We start from the raw sequence: 27,399 nt of genomic DNA, 5'->3' as shown, positions 1-27,399 counted from the left end.
CAAGGGGCCTCCCGGCCGCCCCAGCCTCTCCAGGCCCACGTCATCAAGAGCCCTGACGACCTTACTTGGGCCGCAGCCCAACTGTCCCCCTGCCACCCCCTCAGGGAACACCATTGCCCTGAGTCGCTGGGGTCCCCACAGGTGCTGCTCCCCACCTGGGCATCCCTGCCAGCCATCCCTGCCCTATAAACAGCCCCTCCACTCTGCTGGCAGCCAGGATGCCCTGGGCCTGTTCTCTCACCACCTCCAACCCATTGGCCAACCCCATGTCTCCACTTCTGAGAGCAGCCAGAGTCTCTCTCATCCCCTCAGACTGCTCCTGGTCCAGGTCGCCCTGACACGCCCAGATTCATGGTGCAGCTCCTCCTCAGTCTCCATCCTGGCCCCACAGCGCCCCCTCCATAAGGTAGCCAGAGCTTGCCAGACAGAGCCCGTGTCTTCTCAGTGGCGTGCCAGCCCCCATGATCTGAGCCTGGCCCCGGCGGCCCCTCCTGCACAGCAAGCCCGCTCCTGCCTAAGCCTTCACATGAGCAGCTCCCTCAGCCTGTGGGTAATTCCGCATCCACCCATGAAAGTCATCCCCCCATTACCTCTGCGGGGCCCTGCAGAGCCCCTGCCCAGGTCAGCCAGCTAGCAGGTGAGCCTCAGGGAGAGGGCCACCAAGGCTCCATGCTCCAGTACAGACAGGTAGAGGGGGCCACAAAGCCAGAGAGACACCCAAGAGTGTCCCCTCCACAAAGTCACTGATGTGGGCCCCAAAAGAGCACACCCAATAGGAGAACAACATAGGCAAAGCCAGGGGAAGAGAGTGGGGAAGAGAGTGTATGCACAGTTCCGCAAGTCCCAAACGTGGCAGAGCTTCCTGGCAGCCAGAGCAAAAAGGGAAACAGCACACATGACCCTCAGAGTAAAGAAAGGCTTTGTCCCAAGCAGGCAGAGGACATGGGCCCTGCCACAGGTGCCCTGAAGCTGAGAGGCGCTGCCACCTGGCCCAGGGCTCACTCACCATTCGGGGTGGTATCGTTGTCCCAGTCCCAGGCCTCCACGATGAGGGTGAAGGAGCGCTGCAGATATGGAGAGGCGGGTCAGGTGCCTGAGGCCACACCTGCCTGCTTTATTCAGGGTGGGACAGGGCCCAGGGCTCCAACCTGCCCCCAGGTCTGCCAGGCTCTGGCCTTTCCTCCCCAGCCAGGGACCCCCTCCTAGAGTCCTCACAGGACCCACCACCCTCCTCATCCTCAGGCCACATCCTCTGTAGACCCCAAAATAACCCAGCTCAGAGACTGCCCCTCCAGACCATGTGGGCTCAGGGGCCTGGGTTCCCTACCGCTGGGGTGCCAGAGGCCCAGCCTGCCCTGAGCTGGGTCAAGTCAGCATGGAGCACAGGAAGAGCGACCGGGGGAGAGGTGGGCGAGGGGGAGCCTGGCTGGAGTGGCCACAGACTGGGGCCCCACAGGCAGCCGGGACCTGAGTGTTTCCGGTGGAATGCCCCTTGGTGCCTCACTGGGGGTGACCACGCGAGAGAATGTGGGGCCCCATTGCCACGCCGGCAGCCTCCACCAGGTGCATGGGGTGGCCAAGTACAGGGCACCCAGCCAGAGTCCCTAACAGGCCCGAGCTCAGGTCCTGCAGGTACATAGCACACAGGCAAACCCACACCCACTTCCACCCCCACACAGGACAGGTGGCAGGAGAAGCCCCTGCGGTACAGTTGGGGAAACTGAGGCCAAGAGGTCCTGGGACTGCCCAGCACAGCCTCAGACCATGGCCACTACTCCCCCTCTGCCCCCGGGCCACCTGGCCCTTGTACCCCACCCATGGTGACAGGCGATGCTGTCAGCCAAGCAAAGAGGCCACAGGGCTGGCCCCCTGCTCCACCTAGTGCAGTCCACAGACTGTCACTCACAGGCATGCTCAGACAGGTGGGACCCCCAGGACATGCCCTGTACTGCCCAGCACTGGGTATCCACATGCCACAGCCTCTCAGCCCTCACTGCCCAGGAATCCCACAGCTCCACCCCTGGTGTGCCTGTGGCCCCTGAGCCCAGCCCTGGCTCCATCTGGGTAGGGCCCACAGGAGGGGGCTGGGGCTGAGCCACCTCCAGGCCTGCTGGCTTCCCACCCCAGGGGATGCTGCACTGGGCAGTGTCCGGGCAGGCCAGGCTCGTCCATCCCTCAGCGCCCCCCATCCACCCAGCCCCAAAGCCTGGCTATGCTGGGGAAAATCATACTTCCCCAGCAAGGCCCAACCCCACGCCTGCCCCTCCCTGGTCACCACCCCACCCCTGCCCCAGTGCCTCGGCCCCATCCAGCTAAGGACAGGCCTGGCCTCCCAAGATGTCTCAGAAGACTACACTCCCACGTCCAGCCCCTCCCCTAACCAACCTGCTGCCAGCCACACCCAGCCCAGCCTCCAGGACCCCCACCTAGTCTCCCGCCCCACACCTCCGATTTGTCCCTCAAATATGGACACCTAGGGGCCAACACAGCCGCCAACCCTGGACTCCCTTCCTGAGCCCCTGCCTGCAGAACACCCAGGGATGGCCTGAGGAGCCTCACCCAGCTGGGAGCACAGGATGGAAGTGGGGAGCCATCCCCAACACGCTCCTAGAACCCTCCCTAGCCACGTCAAGCTGTCACCCTCAGGCCCTCAGTCCCACCTCTTAAGTCTCCCTTAAACCTGTTTTCCCACATCCGCCATGGCACCGCCAGGCCATGGGGCCCAGTCCCCGCCCATCTCCGAGGCTACCAGGGTCTGCAAACCTCTGCCTACAGGCACCAGATGATCCCCAGAGCTCTGTCCACATGCCTCCCACGGCTCCATCCACACCCCCACACAGAGCTCCATCCACATCCCCCAGAGCTCAGTCCACACCCCCCAGAGCTCAGTCCACACCCCCAATAACTCAATCCACATCCCCAACAGGCTTCCGTCCGCACCCCCAAAGAGCTGCATCCACACCCCACCGAGAGCTCCGTCCACACCCCCCAACAGGCTCCATCCACACTCCCCAACAGGGCTCCGTCCACACCCCCAAAAAGCTGCATCCACACCCCACCAAGAGCTCCGTCCACACTCCCCAGAGCTCCATCCACACCCCCAACACGCTCCAACAGGTTCTGTCCACACCTCCCCAGAGCTCCGTCCACACCCTACAAAGACCTCCATCCACACTACCCCCAGGGCTCTGTACACTCCCGAAAAGTTCCACCCACACGCCGCCAAGAGCTCCATCCATATTCCCCACAAGGCTCCATCCACACCCCCACCGGACTCTGTCCACCCCACCCCCAGCGCTCTGTCTACAACCCCCACCAAGGCTCTGTCTACACCCCCCGAGAGCTCTGTCCACAAACCGCCCCCATCAGCTCCAGCCACACCCCATGAAGAGCTCCATCCACACCCCCGAGAGCTCTGTCCACACCCTCCCAGCTCACAGCACCCTTGGGGCTCCCGAGGTTCCCACCCATCCCCACCTACCCACCCCAGCCTATCGACCCGCCTGCCGGGAGCACCATCCTTGCAGCTGCACCTGGCCAAGCCCTTCCCCACCCCTGGTGACAGCTGGAGCAACCAGCCGCTTCCCAGGCATCGGCATTTGGCTCCTTCCTTCCTTCACTCATGTCACGTGTGCAGCAGGCACGCCTCTGCCACCAAGGATGACAACTGATGGCCAGCGGGGCTCAGGGAAAGCAGCAGGGGGCAGGGGCTGTCGGTCTAATAAGGCCAGGCCAATGGGTCACGGTGGCTCACACCTGTAATCCCAGCACTTTAAGAGGCCGAGGCAAGCAGATCACCTGAGATCAGGCGTTCAAGACTAGTCTGGTCAACATAGTGAATCCCCATCTCTACTAAAAATACAAAAATTAGCCAGCCATGGTAGCAGGCATCTGTAATCCCAGCTACTCGGGAGGCTGAGGCAGGAGAATCACTTGAACTCAGGACGCAGAGGTTGCAGCGAGCCGAGATCGCACCATTGCACTCCAGGGCAACCAGGGCAAAACTCCGTCTCAAAAAAGGAAAAAAAAAAAAAAAAAAAAAGCCAGGCCAGGCTTTGAAGGGGTGGCGTTGGGAATGAGGCTGCAGGGCATGAGGAAGTGAAGGAGCTGCCTCACAGAGCCCACAAGCAAGCCCAGGGGCTGAGAACGCATAGCCCACGGGGACAGTGCGGTCATACCATAGATCCAGACCCCAGCACGGACTTCCTTCCTGAGGCTAAGCAAAGTGGATGACTGTCGGGGGTCTGAGCGAGGACTGTTGTTGGTCTGAGTAAGGACTGTTGTTGGGGTATGAGTGAGGACTGTCGGGGGTCTGAGTGAGGACTGTTGTCGGGGGTCTGAGTGAGGACTGTTGTTGGGGGTCTGAGTGAGGTCTGTTGGGGGTCTGAGTGAGGTCTGTTGTTGGGGGTCTGAGTAAGGACTGTTGTTGGGGTATGAGTGAGGACTGCTGGGGGTCTGAGTGAGGACTGTTGTTGGGGGTCTGAGTGAGGACTGTTGTTGGGGGTCTGAGTGGGGTCTGAGTGAGGTCTGTTGTTGGGGGTCTGAGTAAGGACTGTTGTTGGGGTATGAGTGAGGACTGCTGGGGGTCTGAGTGAGGACTGTTGTTAGGGGTCTGAGGACTGTTGTTGGGGGTCTGAGTGAGGTCTGTTGGGGGTCTGAGTGAGGTCTGTTGTTGGTCTGAGTAAGGACTGTTGTTGGGGTATGAGTAAGGACTGTCGGGGGTCTGAGTGAGGTCTGTTGTTGGGGGTCTGAGTAAGGACTGTTGTTGGGGTATGAGTGGGGTCTATTGTTGGGGGTCTGAGTGAGGACTGCTGGGGGTCTGAGTGAGGACTTGTTGTTGGTCTGAGTGAGGACTGCTGGGGGTCTGAGTGAGGTCTGTTGTTGGTCTGAGTAAGGACTGTTGTTGGGGTCTGAGTGAGGACTGCTGGGGGTCTGAGTGAGGACTTGTTGGTCTGAGTGAGGACTGCTGGGGGTCTGAGTGAGGTCTGTTGTTGGTCTGAGTAAGGACTGTTGTTGGGGTCTGAGTGAGGACTGCTGGGGGTCTGAGTGAGGACTGTTGTTGGGGGTCTGAGTGAGGACTGTTGTTGGGGGTATGAGTGAGGACTGCTGGGGGTCTGAGTGAGGTCTGTTGTTGGGCTGAGTAAGGACTGTTGTTGGGGTCTGAGTGAGGACTGTTGTTGGGGGTCTGAGTGAGGACTGCTGGGGGTCTGAGTGAGGACTGTTGTTGGGGGTCTGAGTGAGGTCTGTTGGGGGTCTGAGTGAGGTCTGTTGTTGGTCTGAGTGAGGTCTGTTGTTGGTCTGAGTAAGGACTGTTGTTGGGGTATGAGTGAGGACTGCTGGGGGTCTGAGTGAGGACTGTTGTTGGGGGTATGAGTGAGGACTGCTGGGGGTCTGAGTGAGGTCTGTTGTTGGTCTGAGTAAGGACTGTTGTTGGGGTATGAGTGAGGACTGCTGGGGGTCTGAGTGAGGACTGTTGTTGGGGGTCTGAGTGAGGACTGTTGTTGGGGGTCTGAGTGAGGTCTCTTGGGGGTCTGAGTGAGGTCTGTTGTTGGTCTGAGTAAGGACTGTTGTTGGGGTATGAGTGAGGACTGTCAGGGGTCTGAGTGAGGTCTGTTGTTGGGGGTCTGAGTGAGGACTGTTGTTGGGAGTCTGAGTGAGGACTGTTGTTAGGGGTCTGAGTGAGGACTCTTGTTGGGGGTCTGAGTGAGGTCTGTTGGGGGTCTGAGGACTGTTGTTGGGGGTCTGAGTGAGGACTGTTATTGGGGGTCTGAGTGAGGTCTGTTGGGGGTCTGAGTGAGGTCTGTTGTTGGTCTGAGTAAGGACTGTTGTTGGGGTATGAGTGAGGACTGTCGGGGGTCTGAGTGAGGTCTGTTGTTGGGGGTCTGAGTGAGGACTGTTGTTGGGAGTCTGAGTGAGAACTGTTGTTGGGGGTCTGAGTGAGGACTGTTGTTGGGGGGTCTGAGTGAGGTCTGTTGGGGGTCTGAGGACTGTTGTTGGGGGTCTGAGTGAGGACTGTTGTTGGGGGTCTGAGTGAGGACTGTTGTTTGGGGTCTGAGTGAGGACTGCTGTTGGGGGTCTGAGTGAGGACTGTTGTTGGGGGTCTGAGTGAGGTCTGTTGGGTGTCTGAGGACTGTTGTTGGGGGTCTGAGTGAGGACTGCTGGGGGTCTGAATGAGGACTGTTGGGGTTCTGAGGACTGTTGTTGGGGGTCTGAGTGAGGTCTGTCGGGGGTCTGAGTGAGGAATGTTGGGGGTCTGAGTGAGGTCTGTTGTTGGGGTCTGAGTGAGGACTGGGACCCACCAGGCTTTAACAGTCACTCTAGCCGCTGGACAGGAACCAGCAGGGCCAGGAAGCGGCAATAGTGAGGTGAGAGGATGGGGCCAGCATGGGTCTGAGAGCAGCTCTGGCCACAGGACAGGCAGAGGAATGCCAGGCCTCCCGGTCTCCCGGTACAGCCACACCTGAGCTTCAGGGCCAGCAGGGAGCTCCTCTCAACTCCCAGGAAACCTCATGCCAGCCACTCAGGTAAGATTACTGCCACCTTTGCCTGAGCCCAAGGCTCCGGTTACCTGCTCCCGCAGGGACGTGCGCCTGCCCGCCCGCCGAGAGGGCCTCACCGCCCGCCAGCTGGGGTCCCTACACCTGGACGGCAGGAAGTCATCCAGAGCGAACCTGAGCCGGCTGACAGGGCGGTACCTGCCTCACCCCACCTGCCAGCCCTCCCAGCTCCTCTTCTTCCCCAGGGGCCAGCCTCCAGGACTCAGTTGCCTCCTCTGGGAATAGCAGCCTCTCACCCCTGTCCTTCCTGCCTGACAGGCCATGGTCTGGGACAGGGTTTTGTCAACACCAAACCCCTAGAACACGGGAGGGACAACAGCGCCTGGATTGGGTGGGGGGTGAGGGGTATGTTGCCCTTCTAGGAATGGGGCTGGGACATGTGAGGATGTGGGCCTGGTGCCGGCAGGGGCAACAGGGGCTGGGTGGACTGGGGCTCTGGGGACAGGTCAGATACCCATCACCTGCCCAGGTTCCCCAGCAAGCAGCGAGAGGAACCAAGGCCCTCCCTCGAGGCCAGCCTAGCGGGGCTATGCCCCTGCCCAGCCTCTGGAGGCCAAGGGGGAAGGGCTTCATCCCTGCAGGCCCAGCTAAGCCTCTCCCTGCAAGCCTGGCCTGACCCACCCCCACCGCACAAGCAGACCCCCAGCCCAACTTCATCTCCCACCATCCGATTGCCTCCTCCCCAGCCCAAACCCTCAAGGCTAAGTCTAAACCCCTCCTCCTGTCCCCAGGCAGGGGCAACAGCAGTGGCACAAGTCAGAGGACAGGCAGACAAGGCAATAGATGTTCCACCCCAGGCCAGGGCACCTCAAAGCCCAGAGTATCCCACAGCCCAGGGCACTGCATGGCCCAGCATACTCCAAGACCCAGGGTACCCCAGGTCCAGGGTACCCCAAGACCCAGGACACCCAGGTCCAGGGCATCCCAAAGCCCAGGGTACCCCAGAGCCCCAAAGCACTGCATGGCCCAATATACCCCAAGACCCAGGGTACCCCAGGTCCAGGGTACCCCAAAGTCCAGGGTATCCTAGGTCCAGTGCCCCCAAAGCCCAGGGTACCCCAGAGCCCAAAGCACTGCATGGCCCAGCACACCCCAAGGTCCAGGGCACCTTAAAGCCCAGGATGCCTCAGGCCCAGAGCACCCAAAGCACAGAGTACCCCACAGCCCAGGGCATCCTAGATCCAGTACACCCCACAGCCTTGTGTACTCCATGGCCCAGTGCACCCCCAGTCCAGGGCACCCCAAAACTCAGGGCACTTCAAGTCCAGGGCATCCCCAGCCTAGGGCACTGCATGGTCCAGCACACCTCATGGCCCAGGGTACTCCAAAGCCCAGGCACCCTAAGTCCAGTGTACCCCTGCCCAGTGTACCCCCAATCTACAGCATCCCAAAACTCAGGCCACCCAGGTCCAGGGCACCCCAAAGCCCAGGGCACTCCAGGTTCAGGGCCCTGCACGGTCCAAGCCAACACAGCCTCCTAGGCCTGCTGCCCCACCAACGCTCCAACTTGCTTTCTTCCCCTCGGCCTCACATCAGTCTCCCGCCCCCCACAGAGCACTGGGCTTGGTGCAGGCGCCAGGAGCTCCAAGCACAGATACATTTCCTGAAACCTGAGCTTCTGAGAGGCCCAGGCCTCTGCCACCATTGTCACCCGAGGGAGGGAAGAGGGGGTGGGGGCAAACACCATGCCCAGGGCTCTGGGCCCCAGGGCCGCAGCAGGAGAAGCAGACCAAAGCCCACCCCACGCAGGAACCCAGACACCCATGCTCCACACCAGAGACCAGCCAGGGCCTTGCCTGGGTGCACCTCCCCATCCCCAGCACACCCCTCTAGGTCCCAGGCCCCCCACTGTGAAGACGGTGGCAGCCGGGGCCTGCTAGCACCTGCTATAAAGCCCAGGGTACAACTGATGCCAGCCACACCCCGCTCAGGCCTGGGATGTGGGGATAGGAACCCCAATCAGGCCTGTGGTCTGGGGACAGGGACTCTGCTCAGGCCTGTGGTCTTAGGACAGTGACCCCACTCAGGCCTGGGGTCTAGGGACAGGGACCCCGCTCAGGCCTGGGGTCTGGGGACAGTGACCCCGCTCAGTCCTGGGGCTGGGGACAGGGACCTCGATCAGGCCTCCAGCCTGAGGATAGGGACCCCACTCAGGCCTAGGGTCTAGAGATAGGGACCCCGCTCAGGCCTAGGTCTGGGGACAGGGACCCTGGCTGGGGCCTGCGATTGCAGATCCTTGTCTTCCCACCCCCACCCCATCACCAGCAGCTCAGGCCGGAGCCTGGCTCCACAAGCGCCCCTTCATTGGCCTAGCTTGGTTCTCTCATCAAGACACCACAGAGCCGCCCAGGAGGGCCCCTGAGAGCCACAGTCCCCTCCCACCCAGGCCTGCTGCCTGCTCCCCCCCCCGCACCCCCCACCCCACCCCCGCGTTCCTATCATGCCGCAGCTTTCACCCTTCAGTCCACCCTCAGGGACCAGTGACAAACCCCCAGCCCACTCCCCAAACCTCCCTAGCCAAGGGCAGTCCTCCCTGGCTCCTGCGGTCCCCATGTTGCCTGGGCACTGAAAGCCCCACCTGCCCCCATACCAAAGCTTTGAACAAGACACCCAGTGTACAAGGCGGACATGCTCTGAGCTCCCCCTAGGGCTCTGGGCCCCAGGGCCACGGCAGGAGGAGCAGACTGATGCCCACCCAACATAGGAACCCAGACACCCCACGTTCCACACCAGACCGGCCAGCTCTCCTGGTCCCTACTGGGAAGGTGTGAGAAGAAGGTGGCTCCGTGTGCAGACAGGATCCCCTGAAGGTAGGGTGGGGAGGCCAGGGCCCTGTCAGCCCCAGCCCCAAGCTCAGAAAAAACAGGAAGCAGCATGGGGCTGAACCTCATGCCTGCCTCGAGCAGCTTAGGTGGCCCCAGGCACAGACCTCAGCCTGGCCCACCTTGAGCCCTAGTGGGGCTGGATGCAGGGGGCGGGCTCTGTAAGAGCCTTCCTCCCTAGGGTGAAGAGAAGAGAGGAGAGGGAAGGCTGGGGAGGGGAGGTACTGGACAGTTCTGGGAACCAGGCTGGGGGCACAAGCAGAGCCTGAGCTGGGAGCCCAGCAGCCCTCTCTGACTTCGTGAGACCCGCAATGAAAAGCACCCCGCGCCCATTTCACAGGTGAGGAAAGCTCAGCCTCAGCACCTTCTGATGGCCCAGGACCTCAGGCCTCCTGAGCTGGCAGACACAGGGCCAGCCACAGGCCCACCTCCTACATCTGCAGGGCCCTCACCCATCCCGTTCTCCTCACAAGCCCAGATCTGTCACGGGGACCATGCTCCACCCACGCCACCCCGCACGGCTGCCCTGGAGCCCAGCACGCACATGCCGAGACAGAACAGGAGAGACCCTCGCTGGCAGGCAGGCTCCTGGGCTCCTGGCTCCAGAGATGGGCCAGCCAGGAAGGCACGGCTTCCAGCTGCACCTCTGAGGGCAGGGCCCTGGCTGCCCAGGTTACAGCCAACTGCCACCACCCTGCTCCTCCCTCAGCCAGCAGGTGCCCCCTGGGCCTGCCACCTACCAGGCCCCAGAGCAAAACTCCCTGCTGCCCCCACCATGACACTACTCCTCTCCAAACCTCCATCACCACCTGCCTGGCCTACAGAGCACCAGGGGTGCGTGCACACACGCAACTGGGAGAATGTGGCCTCACCCTGCCAGCTACAAGTCAGGCACCAGGACCAACCCAGGCTGATACCGGCCTCCTGGGGACGTCTGGGGGTGGAGCCAGGAGAGGAGGGGCAGCCAGGCAGCCTGCTGGCACGTGGTCCACCACCTCTTCACATCTAAGACCCCGGGTCCACCCACCAAGGGAAGCTGAGCCTGAGACCAGCACAGATCCATGAGTCGTAGACGGCACACAGACCCCGGCCGCAAGAAGCCAGGCCAGGGGACAGAGGGCCATCCAGCCAGGCCTGGGTCACCAGCAGAGACCACAAGGTGGGAGAGTCACTCAGGGGGCAGGGGGCAGAGGGAGTGAATGCAGAACCCAGACGCCCCCACTCCTCTTCCACAAGACCCTCTCATACTCTTTACTCCAGAGAGCCCAAGAGCCCTGCGGGCCTGGGCAGGATACCACCCTAGCCTCCAGGCTGAAACCCCTCAAGTCCCAGGGAGCCTGAACTTCCCGTCACAGCCAAGCACACCTCAGATCACCGCACAGAGCAGGACCTCGGCAAGCCAGGGCAGTGTGGCCACGGGCTGCTGCCACCCGAGTGCAAATACCAGGGTGCTGGCATCACGGCACAGCTCCCGCCCGGCAGCCAGGCCACATGGCAGGAGACCAGGGCTGCCCCCAAACATGCAGCTATGCCTCTGCCCTGGCCCCCAACCCAGAGACAAGCCGCCTGCCCCCTCCTGGGGCATTCGAGGAACCGGCTGGAAGCAAGAGGCAGGGAGGTGAGCTGGCCCCGACACCCAGTGCCCGGACTCCAAGGAAGGCAAGGGCCTGCCCAGTCCCATCCCACACCTGACCGGCTGGCCAGCGGGGCGAAGAGCCAGGGCGGACACGCGATAGCCCGCCACATTCCTCCAAGACCTCCCTGCCCCCACACCCACTGCTGCCAACTCGAGCAGAAAACACATCCTCAGGTAGCGATGTGGGGCCACGCTGGCTCAGGCCCAGGTGCAGATGACAGGCTGCGGGCCCTGCTCAGACCTGCCTGCCGCGCCGCCGTGGGGGCGAGGGGCTGGGCTTCTCACAACTGCCTGGGCCCTCCCATGCCTGCCCCTGCTTTTCCATCAGGGGGACACTTTCCCCACTCTGAGGCCCCTCGGGTCAAGGGACACCCAGCGGGGTGCTCAGGGGTTGAGGACATGGCCAAAGGGGACTGTGGCCAGCTTCCACAGGTGGGAGCTCAGGAAGGGATGAGGATAGGAGCAGCAGGCAAGGCCACCAGCCAGGGCTTCAAAGGTACAGCACAGGACTGGGAGCCAGACACGGCAGGCCCAACTGGCATGACCTCGGCAGGGCTTGCCCTCAACTCACAATCTCTTTAGGGCCCAGGATACCAGGTGGGCACACTCCTGCGCCTCCTGCTGGCTGGAGCCACTTCCGGGCTCCCAGATCCATCTACTCCCTGATCACAGGTCTGCACGGTTTTCTCATTTCAGCACCCACCCAGTTCCAGTCCCCCAGCACAGTGACCAAGCAGGGAAGGACCTCTGGGCAACAGGGCAAGGCCCTGCTCCAGGGAATGAAGTAAGGTGCCCAAAGCCTGGGCCTGCCCACCTACCACTACCCGCCCACCAGCCCACTGGGATGAGTACCTGTTTCCCAGTGACACTGGACCCCTACCACCCTTCCTCCCAGCATGAAAACCAAAAAAACCCACAAACAGGGCAGTGCCACAGAAGGTCACAGCACCAGAATCCCACTATCTCTGCTTCTGAAAGATCTTGGGCCAGCATCGGGGGCTTTCGCCGACATAGGCGTTAGGCGTTAGGCTCTCCCAGGCCTAGGTCCCACGGCGCCCGCCCGTGCCCCCCAGGCATCCAGGAAACTGCAGGGCAGGCACAGGCTGGCCACGGGCCCGGGGCGGCTCCGTCAGGGCCTGCCCTAGACCAGCCCCAGCACGCGCTGCGCACATGCCTCCGCGGCCTGCCCGGGACCTGGGCGCCTCGCCTCGCCTCCCCACCCAGACAGACACGCGCAGGGCGACGCAGGCACACGCCGCAGGCCGCCGCGCACGCGGGACGCCGCCGCCCCGCCCCTGCCGCGACCCCGCTCCCGGTGGCCCCGTGGCCCCGGCGCGCCCACGTGGCCAGGCGCGGACCGAGCCCCCAGAGCACGCGCCCCCTGCCGGCCCCGCCCCGCCTGGGCGCGCGCGGCTCGCACGCAGACCCGGCCGCAGGTGCTGGGAGGCCGCGGAGCGCGAGGGGCTGGGGTGCGGAGGGAGAGGGAAGGGCTGGAGAAGGGAAGTGGAGCACACGTACCGGCCAAGCGAACTGGAAGGGGATGATGACGAGGCCCGGGTCCTGGTCGCCGCCAGCCCGGGCCCGCGCCCGCGCTCGGTCCCCCGCAGCGCCCGCCGGCGGCAGGTAGAAGGAGTTGCCGCCCAGCACGGGCGTGGCGCCGTGGCCGTAGCTGCAAGGCCCCGTGGGCGTCACCTTGGCCTGGTATTCCTTAAGACACACGCGCACGTACGTGTCGCACTCGTCGTGGCCGCAGCCCCCCGCGCGCGTTGTCCGGCCGTCGCCGTCACAGCAGGCGCCGCTCAGCAGCTCCCCGTTCACGTTCCGCAGCGCGCTCAGCTGCAGCTCGAAATAGCCCATGGGCCGCGCCGCCTAAAAATAAGGCAGCGGGAGAGCGGAGGGAGGCGCGGGCCGGGGTCGGCGGACCGGGCGCCACGGGTGGGGGAACAGGCCCCGCCGCCCCGCCCCCACCCAGCCGCGCCCGCTCAGAGCCCCCACCGCCGCGCGCAGCCTCGAGGGCTTCCGAACCGCGGCGGCCCCAGGCAGTGCCCGCCCGGCCCCGAGGGGCGGCCCGGTGTGCCCCGTCTGCGACCTCCGCCGCCCCCGCCGCCCCGCTCACCTGCACCCAAAGAGCCAGCAGCAGCACCAGCCGCCGGGGCAAGCGCCCCCGGCCCTGCTCCCGCATTGCCACCGCGACCCGCCCGCCCGGCCCCGCCGCCGCCGCCCGCGCCCGGCTCCCAGCCGCCGCGCCTGCCTCCTAGCGCCCGCCCGCCCTCCGAGCGCCCGCAGAGGCAGCGGCAGCAGCAGAGGCGGCGGCGGCGCGGGCGGGGTCGAGCGCAGCGCCGCGGCGCGCGGGCCTGGGCGGCGGGCGTGCAGGGGCGGCGGCAGCTCCGGCTCGCTGGCGGCCGCGCTCCGGCTGCCCGGTCCGGCTCCCACCCGGCGGCGACGGAGGCGACGGTGAAGGCAGCGGGTCCCGGCCTCGGCTCTGCGCGCCCGCGCTCCCGGCACCGCAGCCAACAAGTTCGGAACGAGACTGACAGCTCGCTCGCCCATTCGTCACCCGCGTACCTGCATATGCATGAGGGGGCGGGGCCGCGCCGCGGGGTGGGGCCGGGGGGGTCCCGGGGCGCCCCAGGCTTTAAAGGCGGCGGAGGGCGTCGCCTGCCAGCGCCCCGGCCTGGCGCGCGCCTCCCAGGGCGCCCGGGCGGCGGGGACACGGGGCCTCAGGGTCAGCGCGGGCCGCTGGGGCCCCGCTCACACCTCCGCATGAGTCGGCGAGGCGGGCGCCGGCGCCGCAAAGCGGCCTCCCTTCCTCGGCCTGGGCTCCCGCCGGGTGTCAGAAACCAGGGGTGGGGTGCCCCGAGGTTGCCGTGTGGTCCCCTCCCATCAGTGCGCCACCGCCGCGCTCCTCGAAGTCCCAGAGGAGATGCCGCCTCCTGCTGTGATCAGGGCTCGGCCCCCACGCGGGTTGGCGCGGCCCTGGGGCCAGAGCCGGGCCCAGCCCCTACTGCGCGCCCCCCACCTCCTCCGGGAATCTCCCCCTCTCCGCGCCGCTCCTGCCGCCTCCACGCCGGCTGCAGGGGGCGCTGCGCCCCTCCGACACCCCTGCCTTCCCCTCTGCGAGGCGCGCCGGTCATGCAGCCAGTCAACAAATGCTCCAGGGTGCAGACTGCTCAGCTCGGCGCTGTCTTTGGGTCGCCAGGCCATGCCCTCAGGAAATGCTCAGGCCGCATTCCCCGTTTCCCGCCTCTCGCCCCCAAGCTCAGGTCTGGGTTTGGGGGGCAAAAGGAGGGAAACGGGAACAAAAGTCGGCAGTGCCTGTCTCTGAAGGCTACTCCAAGAGAGGCCTCCCCCTGCTGCCCTGGTCACCAGGCTTCCACACCCCATCCTCTGCAGTCACCTCCTTGCCCTCTCCCTGGGTGACCTCGAGGCTCCGCCACAGGGTCAATACCAAGGGCACCTTGTCCCTCCTCCACTGAGTGCAGTCCTTTCCGAGGCTAGGGGTCACCTTGGTGGTTAAAGATCCCCACATGGACCAGAGGGGTCCTCAACCCATCCCCATGATAACTGAGCTGTCTTCTCTCCCCCTAGCTCCTCTGGCAAATCTGCCCTGTGCCCGGAGCTGGGTGACAGTGTAGCCCCCCAGCCTGGAGCAAGTCACTGCCACCATGGGGCTGGGGCTGAAAGAAGGGCTGAAAGAAGAGAGCTTTGGAGGCACAGGGCCTGTGAACACCCCATATGCAAGGTCTGCCTGCCTCATCCCTATTTAGCAGCCCCTCCAGGATCCAGGCCACAGGCTCAGCTGAAGGTCCCTAAATGGGTGGGTCAGAGCCCCCCATGCCCGCCTCAGCTGGCTCTGCTTACTCAGAATGCCCACCCCAAACCTAGTAGCAGGTAGGCTTCGTGGGGATTAAGACATAAGCCAGGATAAGGCCCGCACAGAGACCCCCACCAAATAAGAGAATCCAAGCTGTGTTCAGAGCCTTCCAGTTTCCGCCTTCCGGTATGTGGGCAGTGATTACCGCCTACGGGGGGAGGGGCTCCCTGTGGAGATGCCACCCCTCCTATGCTTTGGCCTGGGGGCAGGTACTCAGGTCCTCGAGAGAAGGAAGCCCCGGGACAGAGGAGCGCCCTGTCCGGCTCCAGAGGCCCAGGACTCCACCCCACCTATGCCCACTGCCCCACTGTGGTGGGGGAGGGGTGCTGGGTGCCTCTGCTGGGCACTCGGCCAAGTGGTGAACAAGGGAGACTCCATCCCCGCATACCCTCAGGAGCTCCCGGCCCAGGGGTGGAGAGAGGACTTAGACAAGTAATGCAGAACCTGGCATAGGGGGCCGCCAGAGGGTTGACAGGCACGGGTCAGTCAGGCCAGGAGCTGACAACAGCATGTGTCAAGGCCCTGGAGCCACAGGAGCGGGACCCTGGTAAGGGTCCTGACTACAACCCAAGGCCAGTGGTGACATGAGAGTCCTCCCGCTAAGACCCCACAGGGGTCACCAAAGCAACTGAGCTGGGTGGGCTGCAGTGACCTACATTTTCACAAAGACCCCTGGTTGTGGGGAGGGGACAGGCACAGGGGTGAGGTCAAGGATCTGCCACGGTGCAGGTGAGGGGAGGGGATGGTGGCTGGGCTGAGGTGGGGGAATTCCAACGTAGGAGGGAACCCAGGGGACAGACCCTCCAGGTTCCCCTCCCTGGTCCAGCTCCCAGCTTCCTGCTTTTGGCCAGCTGTGGGAGGAAAGGATTGAAGAGGCTGGCCACGCGGCGGCTAGTGGCCATGCGGCTGAACTTTGAGGGCTTGTGTGGGGCCTGTTCCCGCAGCATCTGCATTTCAGCCAATGCGCCCCCAGCTCAGAGCTGTCTCAGCACGGAGGCCCCAGTGAGGGATGCGCACTCATCTGAAGATTCAAGCTCAACCCGGTAGGGGCCGCAACCTGCCTGGAGCCCTGCCCACTGGCCTGCCCAGCCTCAGGGTACAGAGCCCAGCCCATCCTGCCAAGCAGGGGGATGGCGACCCCACTGCCTCCCTCCAGGTCCTTTGGAGTGAGACCTGCCTGGGTATCCGTGGCCCAGGGCAGGTGGGTGAGCATCAGGGCAGTACCAAGGGGTCAGTCCCTGCCCTCCTGCCCAGGGTGGCTCCCTCTCACTGTCTCCTTCCGGTCCTGTCCCCAGGTCCTGGCCACTACCTGGACCTCATGATGTCTACGAGAGGACCCAGGTCAGGAAGGTGGCCGCACGCGCCCTTGGGGAGGAGGGGGACATAGGAGGCATCAGAGAGGGGATCCCTTTCCTGCAGGAATTTCTGCAGCCCTTGAGCCAGAAATTCCAGGCAGTTGGACCCTGGTTTGAGTTCCCAGAAGGCAGCAGTGGGAACCCTTGCCCCTTATACAGATTTGACAAAAAGCATTTGCCCCCTGGTGCTGCACCTTGCTGGGTGAGGGGCTGAGATCAGCGGGGACCAGGGCTCCAGCCCCAACCCTCACCAGACCAGGCTATCCAGTCTCTTCTAGAAAGGGACCTTGTCATTGTCCTGGGGCCCGCTGGACCACAGCACCCTCCAGCCTCCCAGAGCCACCCGTCCCCCAGCCTGGAGGACTCCCACTCTGAGGGGCTTGGATGTGCTCTGAAGCAGGCAGTGCCCAGCTTGTGTGCAGAGGGCAAGGGTGCAGCCACTCAGCCTGGCCAGGGGCTCTGGGCCCATCGGGCATTCCTGGGGACCAGGCTGGGGACAGGCTGCCAGGGGTTTGGACAGAGCCGGCGAGGCTCTGGAGTAAGCTGTGCTTCCGCCGGGTCCTGCAGTGCTAAATATAGCAGACAGGGAGGGGAGTTTCCGGTTACAACCCCCTCTCCAGTGCCGGGAAATCAATGCCAGCTCCATTAGGCCCGGCAGCGCTGCCTGCTGACCCACCCCATCAGGCTGCGGAGCAGAGTGAGGGGCTGGACTGCACCCAGGTCCGGGTGCCCTGTCATCTGTCCCCTCAGTGCTTCAGGGGCCAGACCCACCTGGTGCCTGCGAGAGGTCCCTCTGAGGCAGTGGGCAGCCTCTGCTGGTCAGCCCGGAGGGCCCACTGCACTCTCATGAGGTCACCAGGCAGGCTGCTGGTAAGGGCAGCACAGCAGGGCTGCTGTGGGTCAGGCAGAGCTCCTGTCCTGTGAATATCCTGCTGGGGCCTCATCTGGGTAGGGGGAAGCTGAGGCTGGCCAAGACCCACGCACCCATACGTAACAGTCCCTCCCTGGCACACACCTCATACCAGACAGCCCCTCTGCGGCAGCCCTGTCACTGGCCTTGCTGATGCCCCCAGGGTTCCACCTGGGCCACAGCCAGTATTTGCATACAGGTGGCACTACTTTTGTGGGCCCCTGAGGCACAGCCTCCTCAGGACAGCCTCCAATGCCAGGCTGCCTGGCACTGTGCTGTATGATAACAGGGGGTCAGTCCCCTCCTTCCCACCCAGGGTGCCCCCCTGCAGGGTACTGAGGCTCCCTTCACTTCACAGTCCCCTTCTCTACCTTCCTGAGAGCCAGAGCCTGGACCTAATGATGTCCAGGAGAGGATCCTGCCCAAGACTGATGGCCCAGCAGTGCCCTCAAATGCCCACAACCAGTGCCAACACAGCCATTCACCTGCAGAGCCATTACTGTGCACCTGTGGCCCAGGAAGCAGACCAGGCCAGCGGAGTTCCTGCCCCACAAGCATTGTGGGCACCTGGGCAGCAGCTCTGAGCTGCACGCATCTCCCACAGCCCCACCCTCAGGACATGTCAGAAGGCAAGGCCAGGGCATACAGGCCAGAGACGCTCAGGGGCCAGTAGAGCCTGGTGCTGGGCAGCCCAGGCTGAGGCCGTGCCCCGGGACCAGGATCGGGTTAGCACCAGGAACCTGGCCCATGTCAAGGAGAACACTGGCCCCGTGTCCCCACCCTGTGCCGCCACCCCCTCCTCTGGGGGCAAGCCTGCAGACATTTCTGCATACCCCACAGGCCGAGGAAGGTCCCCTGGAAGACTTCCAAGGCTGGGGGTGCATGGACAGCTACTGGGGCCCCCGACATGGGGCAGCTTTGGCTCCGGGCTCCTGTGGAGTGGCTCTAGCCCAGCTCGTCAGGGTGGGGACTGCTCACTTGCCCCAGGAGCAGGCAGCGCACTTTCCCTGCAGTGAGCAGCCTGCAGTGCTGCCTGCCCCATCCCGACAACTGAGGACTGGCTCAGCCACCACTCCTGGGAGCACAGCTCACACTGCAGCCCCTTGACCAGCAGGCCCACCCCCAGGCGTGTCATGCCACCCTCCATGAGTCCCAGACCGCACCCCTCCTAGTTCCAAGAGAAGGCACAGCCTGGCCCTGCCCATGGCATCCCCAGGCCTGTCCTCAGCCCCACACCAGCCACTTGCATGGCCTGCCACCAGTTGCTCCTGCTACAGGAGAGCTCGCCATGTCCCGAGGGCCATCTCAGGTCAGGGTCACTGCTCCCCGCCCCTTCCCCAGTCCTCTCCAAGGCCCTGGTCACAGCTCAGAACCAGCAGGCAGAGGCTGGAGCTATGTAAGCCTTTATTGGGTCTGCAGGGTGTAGGGTAAGTGGCCAAGACTGGCCTCTGTCTAGAACCCTGGAGTCTCACTGGAGATCCAGGTTGGGGGCCACCTGGCTGAGGAACCACGAGACACCAAAGATGACGCCGAGGGTCTTCGGGATGTCCGGGTTGTCTACAAAGGCCTGGGCGCCTTCCAGGGGCAGGTGCACCACCTCAATGAGCTCACCTTCCTCCGCCAGGCCCCCACCTGGACCACTATGCTGGGCGTCTGTCACCTCTGTGTAGAACATGGTCTGTCTGGAGCCAGTCAGTCCCACTCCAGACCTACGGGTTGAGACAGGGTCTGCTGAGTCACCCCGCTGGCCCCCTGGCCCTTCTACCACCCTCTGACCCACCCTCTCTACTCTGCTCCCTCCAGCTCTCCAGTAGGCAGGACTCTGGGATGCCCTCTCCCACCCGGATGCCCACCTGGTGTGCACGCCTGTGGCCCCTCCCCCAGCAGGGCATCCCTTCCCTGATCAGGTTGTACTCGCCAGGTGGGGAGGGTGTTGTAGACGTGTTTAAGGACCCTAGGCAGTGACTTAAGCTCATCAAAAGGGAGAGCATCCTAAAATCACGAAGCCCTCCAGAGAGTGGTTCAACACCAGAGAGGGAGAAATTCAGACCTGTCCTGCTGGCCCTGAAGAGGAAGCAACCGCCATGCTGGGAGGGGAGGGGCCAACAGCCAGCAGAGAGGTGGGACCCAGTTGCCAGCCACCAGGACCTGAATTCTGCCATAACCACGTGGGCCAAGGACGCCCCATACCCCCATGAGATTGCAGATCCGGCTGACAACCTGCCTGAAGCCTGTCAAGGCTGAGCAGAAGCCCCCACCCCTGTATGCAGCCCCCAACCACAGACACCCTGAGGCTGTTCCTGGTGGTGTTTGGAGCCCCTCAGTCTGTGGCTGGCGGCAGAGGCCCATGCCAGACCCCAGCCCATACCCGGGGACACAGGCTGGCTGGGAAGCAGGGACAAACCCAGCACGCCGGGAATGGCCTTCCCGCAAGGGTTCCCCACCAGGCACCCACAGGACACAAGTTTCAAACTAGGGAGAGCATGCACTGACCCCCGCAGCATGGCAGAGTGGGGTGGGGTGGCAGCGAGGTCCCCAGGATCAGGTCCAGTGGCCCAGGTTGGGGAGGGGTGAGAGGGAGCCCCTCCCTCAGTGGGCAGTGGCCAGAAGGGGGCTGCTGGCAGCCAGGAGGGCTCAGGCACCAAGGGAAGGTGCCTGGACTGGTGTGTGTGGAGGTAGACCACGGGCTAGGAGGACAGGATGGCAGAGGGGCGAGGCTGCATTCTAGAATAGGAAGGGGAAGGCGAGGTGTGGATCTGGGGAGAAACGGGACTGAGGGGCATCTGGGAAGATGACCGGGGGTGGGGGAGCCCTGGCTCGCCCCAGGAGGGGCTGTCGGGTACCATGAACCCAGGCCAGCTGGAGGCCTGCAGGGTGGAGGCCGCCCTCTGAGATGGGCCCAACATGCATGGGCAGGGAACATACTGGGGGCTTCCATGCCCCACCCTCAAGCCTCCCCACCCCAGACCGACCTTACCCAGCTGCTTCCTTGCCCTCTAGCCCCTCACCTCCCGCAGACCCCTTCCTGATGGCCCATTTCCGGTGGCGGCCACAGCTGCACCTCTGGGGGAAGTGGCGGGTCTGGGGTTTCCAGCCCCGGTTTCCGCTGGCTTGTGAAGGAGACAGGCCCGGCCCTTGGCCCGGGCTGAGAGGAATCTGCCAGCCAGGCTGGGCAATACCTCCCCTACCCCAGGGCACGTTCCAACTTCACTCCATCACGCCCCAAGCTGACTGCCTTCCCGGGCCTTGTCCTTTGCAGCGGCAGGTAGAAGGCCTGGCTCACCTCCAGAATCAGACACAGGGAGCCACGGGCCCTGCCACAGGGTGGGTGAACTTTGATGTCAGTCCAGCCCCCCATCAGGCCCTCAAAGACAGACGCCCTGACCCCTAGTCAGCCGCATCTCCAGTCCTGCGTCCCTGAAGCCACCGCCTGCTCTTCACAATGCAAGTCTAAGCAGGATGCCCACTTTCCAGAGCCCTCCTTGGCTCCCCAGCACCCTCACAATCAGGCTGTGGCCCAGAGATTGTGCCAGTAGAACCAGAGCGACCTGGGCTGCTTGACCACTTGCCCTGAGAGCCTATGCCGTGCAGCCCCTCTGCCAGGATTCTGCCCAGGCCCACCTCCTCCGGGGGGACCAAGGGGACTCCGACCCCTCCCATGCCTCCCAGCTGTGCTCAGTACCACGGGCCAGGGAGGTGGGGCACAGTGGGCATGGCCGGCCACGGGGTGTACACCTGCAGAAAACGAAGGCCCACCCTTCACACCCAAGTCCACCCTTCAGCGTGGAAATTCTGTTTTGTTGAGACAGAGTTTCGCTCTTGTTGCCCAGGCTAGGGTGCGATGGCGCAATCTCGGCTCACCGCAACCTCTGCCTCCGGGTTCAAGCGATTCTCCTGCCTCAGCCTCCTAAGTAGCTGGAATTATAGGCTCCTGCCACCACACCTGGCTAATGTTGTATTTTTAGCAGAGACGGGATTTCTCCATGTTGGTCAGGCTGGTCTCGAACTCCTGACCTCAGGTGATCCACCTGCCTTGGCCTTCGAAAGTGCTGGGATTACAGGCGTGAGCCACCATGCCTGGCCCAGCGTGGAAATGCTGCCTTTAACTTGGAGTCCACCTACCCAGGCAGGAATGTGCCCAGGTGAAGTCCTTGAGGCTGCTGAGGCGGGAGGGCCGCAGGTTCAACCCTGAGTGGCCCATGTGCCAGGCTGACAGGCTCAGAGACTTCCGGTGCTTCTCCCAGTGGAGTGGGCCCTGGCCTCCGGAGGAGACTGTGGAGGCTGGTGCTCAGCTGGTGGGGCTGGGGGGACTCCGACACCCCCCTCCTTCCCCAAGATCTCAGCTGGAGTCAGGAGCCCATCGTAGTGTCCCTGGGGAAGTGGATGGGCTTGTCCTGGGAAGGCAACCTCAGCTGGCAGGCCTTACGGGGCAGGAGTTGGCGCCTCGACTTTGGTGGGGTCACGTCCCGAAGCACAGGCTCCAGGCCGTGCCTCTTCCCCAGGAGAGCTGGAGCCACTCCTTCTCCAGCCCAGGACTCAGCTTCTCCCTCATTCCTGAGCCACCCTCTGAGAACAGAGCTGTGACTCACCCCCACCCCCAGCACCCGGTCTTAATCCTACAGGAAGTAGAGGCACCTGTCAGCAGCAGCTGCCACCCGGCCTGCCCCACACGGCTGGGGGCCGCAGGCTGGAGGCATGGGGCTGAGACGCTCCAGAGAGCCCCAAGAGCCCAGGTTCCGGCCTGGCTTAGGCTCTGAGGCGCACTCTGTCCAACCCTCCCCTAATCCAACGTTGAAAAACAAGGAGAAATCCATCCTGCTTGCACACTCCTGGGGACAGGGCCCTCACTCTCCCAGGAAGCCCCTCCCATCTCGAGCCACACCACAGACCTGAGGGCCTGGTCCCACTCACCAGTATGTGGCGACCCGGCGCAGATCAGACGGGGCCAAGTGGTAGCCACACTCCTCCCAAGCCTCCTTGCAAGCCACTTCCTCCAGCGAGAGCCCAGGCTGGTCCACAAGGCCGGCACACAGCTCAACTGTCACCCCCGCTGAGCCGGGCAGGGCTGACTGCAGCTCCCGGGGCCTGTCCTGGTCTACAGCTGCTAGGGACCCTGGGAAGTGGCGCTCCACCTCGCCCGCATACACAGCTGTGTGGGAGGAAGCCAGACTATGCTTACAGCCACGTGGTGGCCACCTCCAGGTCACCCGCACAGCCAGGCCCCCTCCCAGGGCCTCAGCTTCCCCTGGAGCCCCCTCCCACATCTATATTCAGACCCTCAGGACCACAGGGACCTGAAGGTGACCCTGCGGATCCCCTTCCCACCCCAGCTGGCCTCACCTGGCCGGAACTGCTTCACCAACACCAGACTCCTTCGAGACGAGTTGAATAAGAGTACGGTCACGCTGTGCACGGTGGGAGGGGCTCAGCACAGAAGCACCCCACTGGCCCTGCTTGGGGCCCTGCCTCCCACCTTTCTGTTCCCAGCATGGCCATCCCACCTCCTTGCCAGCAGCCCAGGGAGGTCAGGCCCCTTGCTCAGCCAGGATGGCTGAGGCCCAGGCAGGACAAGAGCTGTCCAGGGTCAGAGTCCGGCCAGGACCCAGACCTGCTGTATTCCAGCTGGCAGGACGGGAAGCAGGGGGCAGGGAAGGACACATGGGTAGCTGAGTAGGTCAGGGTGCTAGCAGCTGCGGCCGGGTGACTGACAGGACGTGTGGCCCTCACTGACCAGCTGCCCACCGGCCACACTCCTCGACCCACGTCGCCATCCAGCCCAGACCCTGGATGCTAGGGGCAAAGGCTCCAGGACGACCTCTCCCTGCCCTGAGAGGACCTGCCCACTATCATGGTCCTGGTGCCCTGAGCTAAGACCTGACTCAGCCCCCAGGCCTCAGGCTGACCCCTCAGGGACAGGAAACTCAGAGGCCAGGCAGAGAGAAGGGACTTTTGGAGCCCACGCAGGGAATGGAAACGTCAGGCAGGAGAGGGCCCCTTCCCCCTGGGCCCAGCGTTCCCGTGGACATCAGTCTCGGGGCTTCCCCAGTGGCTGGGCTGGGCCAGGCTCTCACCTGTCATGCGTCTTCATGAAGTCCCAGGACTTCTGGGCACCGTTCTAGAAGAGGCAGATCAGCGGTTACAACGTGCCAGGATGGGCAGAGGTGCTTGGGGAACCGAGGAGGCCACAGACCTGCTGCACCCACTCCTAACCAGGGAGATCGGCTCACGGCCTGGCCCACGGGACCCAGGAGCTGCAGCTCCCGTGGGCAGAGGCGCAAGCAGCCTGGGAGGGGCAGGGAGGTCGAGGACAGCCTAACACCCTAGGAGTGAGGCAGAAGACCAGGGCAAAAGGCAGGGAAGGTGTCCAGGCACCCCATGAAACACTGCCCAGCACAGACCGAGCACAAGGGGCTGCAAAGAGACACACACTGTCACCAAGTATAGGAAGGGCTCATGGCGGCTCAGGGAGGCAGGCATGACTCCCTCATAGCAGGGCAGGGAGGGCCCCACAGGCAGAGGAGAGGTCAGGTTTTCCTGCTGAAGCTTCCTTGGGCCGCTGAACAGGGGGAGATCCGAGGGCACGAGGGGCCGGCACCAGGAGCGGACGGGGCAGGGTGGCACCCCAGGCAGGAAGGAGATGGCACTGCAGGACTCAGTGACTGTTGCGATGGTGACCAGGCTGGGCCCCGCCTCCCACCCTCCCATCCCCAGTTTCTGGCCTTGGCTCTCCCACATACCCTGTGGTCCTGTTCTCCTGTGGCCACCCTCCACCCTCCCACGCCCACACACTGGGCACGCCGCCCCGGCAGGCCCCTGCACCCTGGGTGGGCAGGTGTGTGGGCTGGGCCTGCTGGGGGAGGCTGGAACTGACGGATTCTGAGATGCACTCCCATGTTGAGGGCTGGGCCTGGGCTCCCACAGGGTCCCGTCTCCGGCAAGCTCAGCCCATCTGCCACTCCGAGGCCCAGGTGAGCTGCTCATCCCACCCTGAGGCCTCTGCCCAGGCTGCGAAATGGACAGAGGCCTGAGCAGCAGCGACACAGGAACTGCAGCTGGGACTGCAGTAGAGGGAAGCAGCCTTCCTGAGGACTTCCGGGAAGAGGTGACAGAAGTCAGGGAAGGGATTCTGGGCAGGCAGAGGCACAGAGGCCCTCTGAGCTTGGCTGGGAGGCAAAGGCGTCCTGGGAGGAGAGTGCCCATTTCCAAGGGAAGGGAGGGCCAGTGTCCTGTGCAGGTCAGGCTGCCCAAGAGGCTGTAGGGTACCACTCCCGGGAGGCGAGCCCAGGCCTGCCTGACATCCAGCCACCCCAGAGCCAGCCACCCAGCCAGGGCAGGCTTCAGGGAAGCCCCCTGCCCACAGCCTGCCATGTGCCTGCTATGCCCATGCCCCCTCTCCACCACTGCTTCCCCCTGAGTAACATCACCCCATGCAGGTCTCAAGGACCCTCTCAGCTCAAGGTCAAAGGTGTGTCAGACCCTTAGGTCCAGCCAGGTCAAGGTGCAGGAAGGTTCAGGGAGGCCACAGAGGCCTAGGAGAGGGGGGCAGGGCTGGGTGCAAACAAAGCCGCATCACCTCAGAGCCATGGGGGTCCCCCGCCTTTGGTCTGCCTGACATCACAGGCCTCCCCTGGCTGGATGCAGCAAAAAGCTGAGGGCTGCAGCTGTCCCTGGGTGGCAGCCAAGGTCCAACTCAATGTCTCTCGGCCCTGAGGAGACGCCGCCCGGCCTGAGCCTACATCTGTGTCCACCACAGCCACGGCCCACACCAGCTCAGCTCTGGTTACCAGAGCCCTTCAGTAGAGCAGTGCCAGTGGGTTGCCCACTGAGGCTGCGAGGGCTGCCCTGAGCGCTTCACGGGAAGTGAGGGAGACAGTGCTGCCACCAGGGCCACAGAGGGCACCTGACTGGGCTGTCCTGTACCTGCTGCCTGAGGCCCAGCCCTGTGGGGACTGTGCAGCCACAAGCAGGCATCCCATGTGGTCATCAGGGAAAAGGGCAGTGACCCCATGTCCCCACCTGCTGTACCTCGACTGATGCCAGCTGCCCCCCACCAGCACCACCAGCTTAGCTTTGCCTTGGGGAGAGGGATTCCCTGTCCTCCAGAGCCAACAGGACTCCCACAACAGGGGAAATGAGGGGCACAGGGCCTCTCTCAGGCTGGGGGCCAAGACGGCTTCACAAGGATGGTGAGGGGCAGTGTCCTGGATGTGATGGGGGGACAGGATGCCCCCTGAGGGAGGCAGGCAAGCAGAGGGGCACGGCGACCTGGACCACCTGACCTGATAGAGAGGCTGGGGGTGCTGGACTGACTGTGGCCAGGAAGGTGGTCTTTGCCTAAATGGCATTCAGGAGCTCTGGCAGAGGGGAGATCTGCTGGGGGCAGGTGGGCATGCAAGCCAAAGGTGGGGCCCGAACCGGACAGGGCTGGGCTTAGGAGAAGACAGGCTGGGACTCAGTGATCCACTGGATGTGGGAAGAGGATGGCAGTAGCTCCTTCACCCAACACATATGCCTCATGCCTGTAATCCCCATGCTTTCAGAGGCCAAGGCAGAAGGATCGGTTGAGGCCAGGAGTTAAAGGCCAGGAGTTCAAGATCAGCTTGGGCAACAGTGAGACCTCGTCTTTACAAAAAAATTTAAAAATCAGCCGGGTGTGGTGGTGTGCACCTGTGGTCCCAGCTACTGGGGCAGGGGCTGAGGCAGGAGGATCCCTTGAGCCCGGGAGGTTGAGGCTGCAGTGAGCTGTGATCATGCCACTGCACTCCAGCCTGAGAGACAGAGAAAGACCCTGTCTCAAAAACAAAACAAAACAAAATATTCCTTGTGAACCTACCATGTGCCTGGTGCCAAGTGAGGCAACACAGCCCCTTGTGTCGGGGCCTGGCATGGGAGAATGTGACACCCTAGGAGGTGGGGAAGGCTGAGCTGAGGCAGATGGAGACTCCAAGGAGGTGCCCTCCCTGGAAAAAACCCCAAGGAGGAAGCCCACTTTGAGAGACTCGCTCCAATTCTCACTCAGCTCTTTCTCCTACCTCCCTGCTTCCGCCCTCTGCACTCCTTGCTCCTTCCTCCTCGGCCCAGCTATCTCCTCTTTCAAGTTGCAGCATGAAAGCCACCACTTCCAGGAAGCCTTCCCCGACCCCAGGGCAACCAAGGAGTCCCACTGCCAAAAGGGTCGGATTCGGGGGACGGAAAGGATAGGGCCCAGCAATGTTTCCTTGAAAGGATGAGTGGTGAACCCTCAGATGTCCCTCCTGCGGCCCCTCCCCGGCCTGGGGGCTCACTGGGTCTGGGAACCCGCGATCCGCCGGGCGGAGAAGGGGCCGACCCGGAGCTCGGCGGGAGTCGGGGGCGGGGCTCCGGGGCGGGGCCCGCAGCGCCGAAGGCTGTGGGCGGGACGCGGGTCGTGGGCTGGGCCGCCGGCGGGGGCGCGGAGGGCACGGGGACGCGGGCTCACCTGGCGGTAATGCAGCGTGAGCGGCCGCAGGTAGGGTGAGGCGGCGCAACGGCCCACGGACGCTCCCTCGATGCGGTCCATGGCGGCGCCAGGACAGGCGGGGGTCGCGACCGCAGCGAGGACCAGCCCGGGGCAGCGCCCTGACCGGACGGGAGCCTTCGGGCGGGCGCGTGACGGCGGCTCTGAGCATGCTCCGTGGGTGCGCGGGGCGGGGCGGGGCGGGGCGGCCGAGGTGGGCGGGGCTCGCAGGTGCCACCTGTTGGGTGCTGAGCGCCTGGGGGCGCCGGTCGCCGCGGTGCCAGGGGAGCCGCGCAGGCACGTGGGCGTCGTGCAGAGGAAGGACTGGCAGGGTCGACCCCGGCAGACCGGGGTACAGTGCTTGGGTGGGACTCGGGACCTCTTGGCTAGGGGAGGGAGGGCCTGGAGGTGGTTGGAACCAAGGGCCTGCCCCTTGGCCCATGGGTGCGATGGGCCGAGTGGATGCCTCCCCACTCTGGGGATGGACCACAACCCCGAGATTAAGTTACTCCAGGGGTCCGCGGGCAGGGCTGGGGACGGAGCAGCACCCCAGGGAGGGAGGGACTGGGAGACCAGAGAGAGGGCCCTGGAAAGAAGCCAGGTGAGAGGAGAGTGGGGCGCAGGAGGGGCCAAAGCTTGGGCCGAGGGGGCTTCCCCTCGAGGTTCCTGGTGTCGAGGGTGGCTGGGAGCTGCCACTCTGTCTCTGCAGCTGTCCCTCCTCCACGCCAAAGCCAGCTGCCCTTCCCTCCTCCTGCAAGTTCTACCTTGAT

The 27,399-nt window shown here is 64.0% G+C and overlaps 2 protein-coding genes across 9 annotated transcripts in view; both read right to left on the bottom strand.

Annotated features, from left to right (window-relative positions):
• The window catches only part of JAG2 (jagged canonical Notch ligand 2), a 30,302-nt gene extending 16,292 nt beyond the window's left edge, over window positions 1-14,010 (bottom strand). For 3 of the 4 annotated variants that reach the window (XM_033191051.1, XM_033191053.1, XM_033191054.1), the window contains exons 1-3: window positions 13,132-14,009; window positions 12,534-12,884; window positions 1,007-1,064 (exon numbers count right to left, since the gene is read on the bottom strand). In XM_033191051.1, the coding sequence (XP_033046942.1) occupies window positions 1,007-1,064; window positions 12,534-12,884; window positions 13,132-13,197 (475 nt within the window). In that variant the 5' untranslated portion in view covers window positions 13,198-14,009. Of the gene's footprint in view, window positions 1-1,006; window positions 1,065-12,533; window positions 12,885-13,131 lie in introns of all 4 variants that reach the window. The other variant, XM_033191055.1, reaches the window with a different exon arrangement.
• Window positions 14,011-14,083: 73 nt separating this feature from the next.
• NUDT14 (nudix hydrolase 14) lies at window positions 14,084-26,819 on the bottom strand. 5 transcript variants are annotated; one of them, XM_033191058.1, is made up of 6 exons: window positions 26,612-26,819; window positions 23,226-23,269; window positions 22,495-22,526; window positions 22,066-22,303; window positions 19,205-19,394; window positions 14,084-18,863 (listed from the first exon to the last, which is right to left on the bottom strand). In XM_033191058.1, the coding sequence occupies exons 1-6, from the start codon at window positions 26,690-26,692 to the stop codon at window positions 18,795-18,797; spliced, it is 654 nt and encodes a 217-aa protein (XP_033046949.1). In that variant the 5' UTR covers window positions 26,693-26,819; the 3' UTR covers window positions 14,084-18,794. The 5 variants fall into 5 exon arrangements, with proteins under 5 accessions (XP_033046949.1, XP_033046947.1, XP_033046948.1 ...); XM_033191056.1 differs by having other exon boundaries at window positions 22,495-22,559; window positions 26,612-26,817; XM_033191057.1 differs by lacking the exon at window positions 19,205-19,394 and having other exon boundaries at window positions 18,542-18,863; window positions 22,495-22,559; window positions 26,612-26,813.
• Window positions 26,820-27,399: the final 580 nt, after the last annotated feature.

Source organism: Trachypithecus francoisi, unplaced genomic scaffold (assembly GCF_009764315.1).
Source record: "Trachypithecus francoisi isolate TF-2019V2 unplaced genomic scaffold, Tfra_2.0 Lachesis_group3, whole genome shotgun sequence".
NCBI lineage: Eukaryota > Metazoa > Chordata > Mammalia > Primates > Cercopithecidae > Trachypithecus > Trachypithecus francoisi.
The sequence above is the reverse complement of the archived record's forward strand: the minus strand, read 5'-3'. Positions and strand labels throughout refer to the sequence as shown.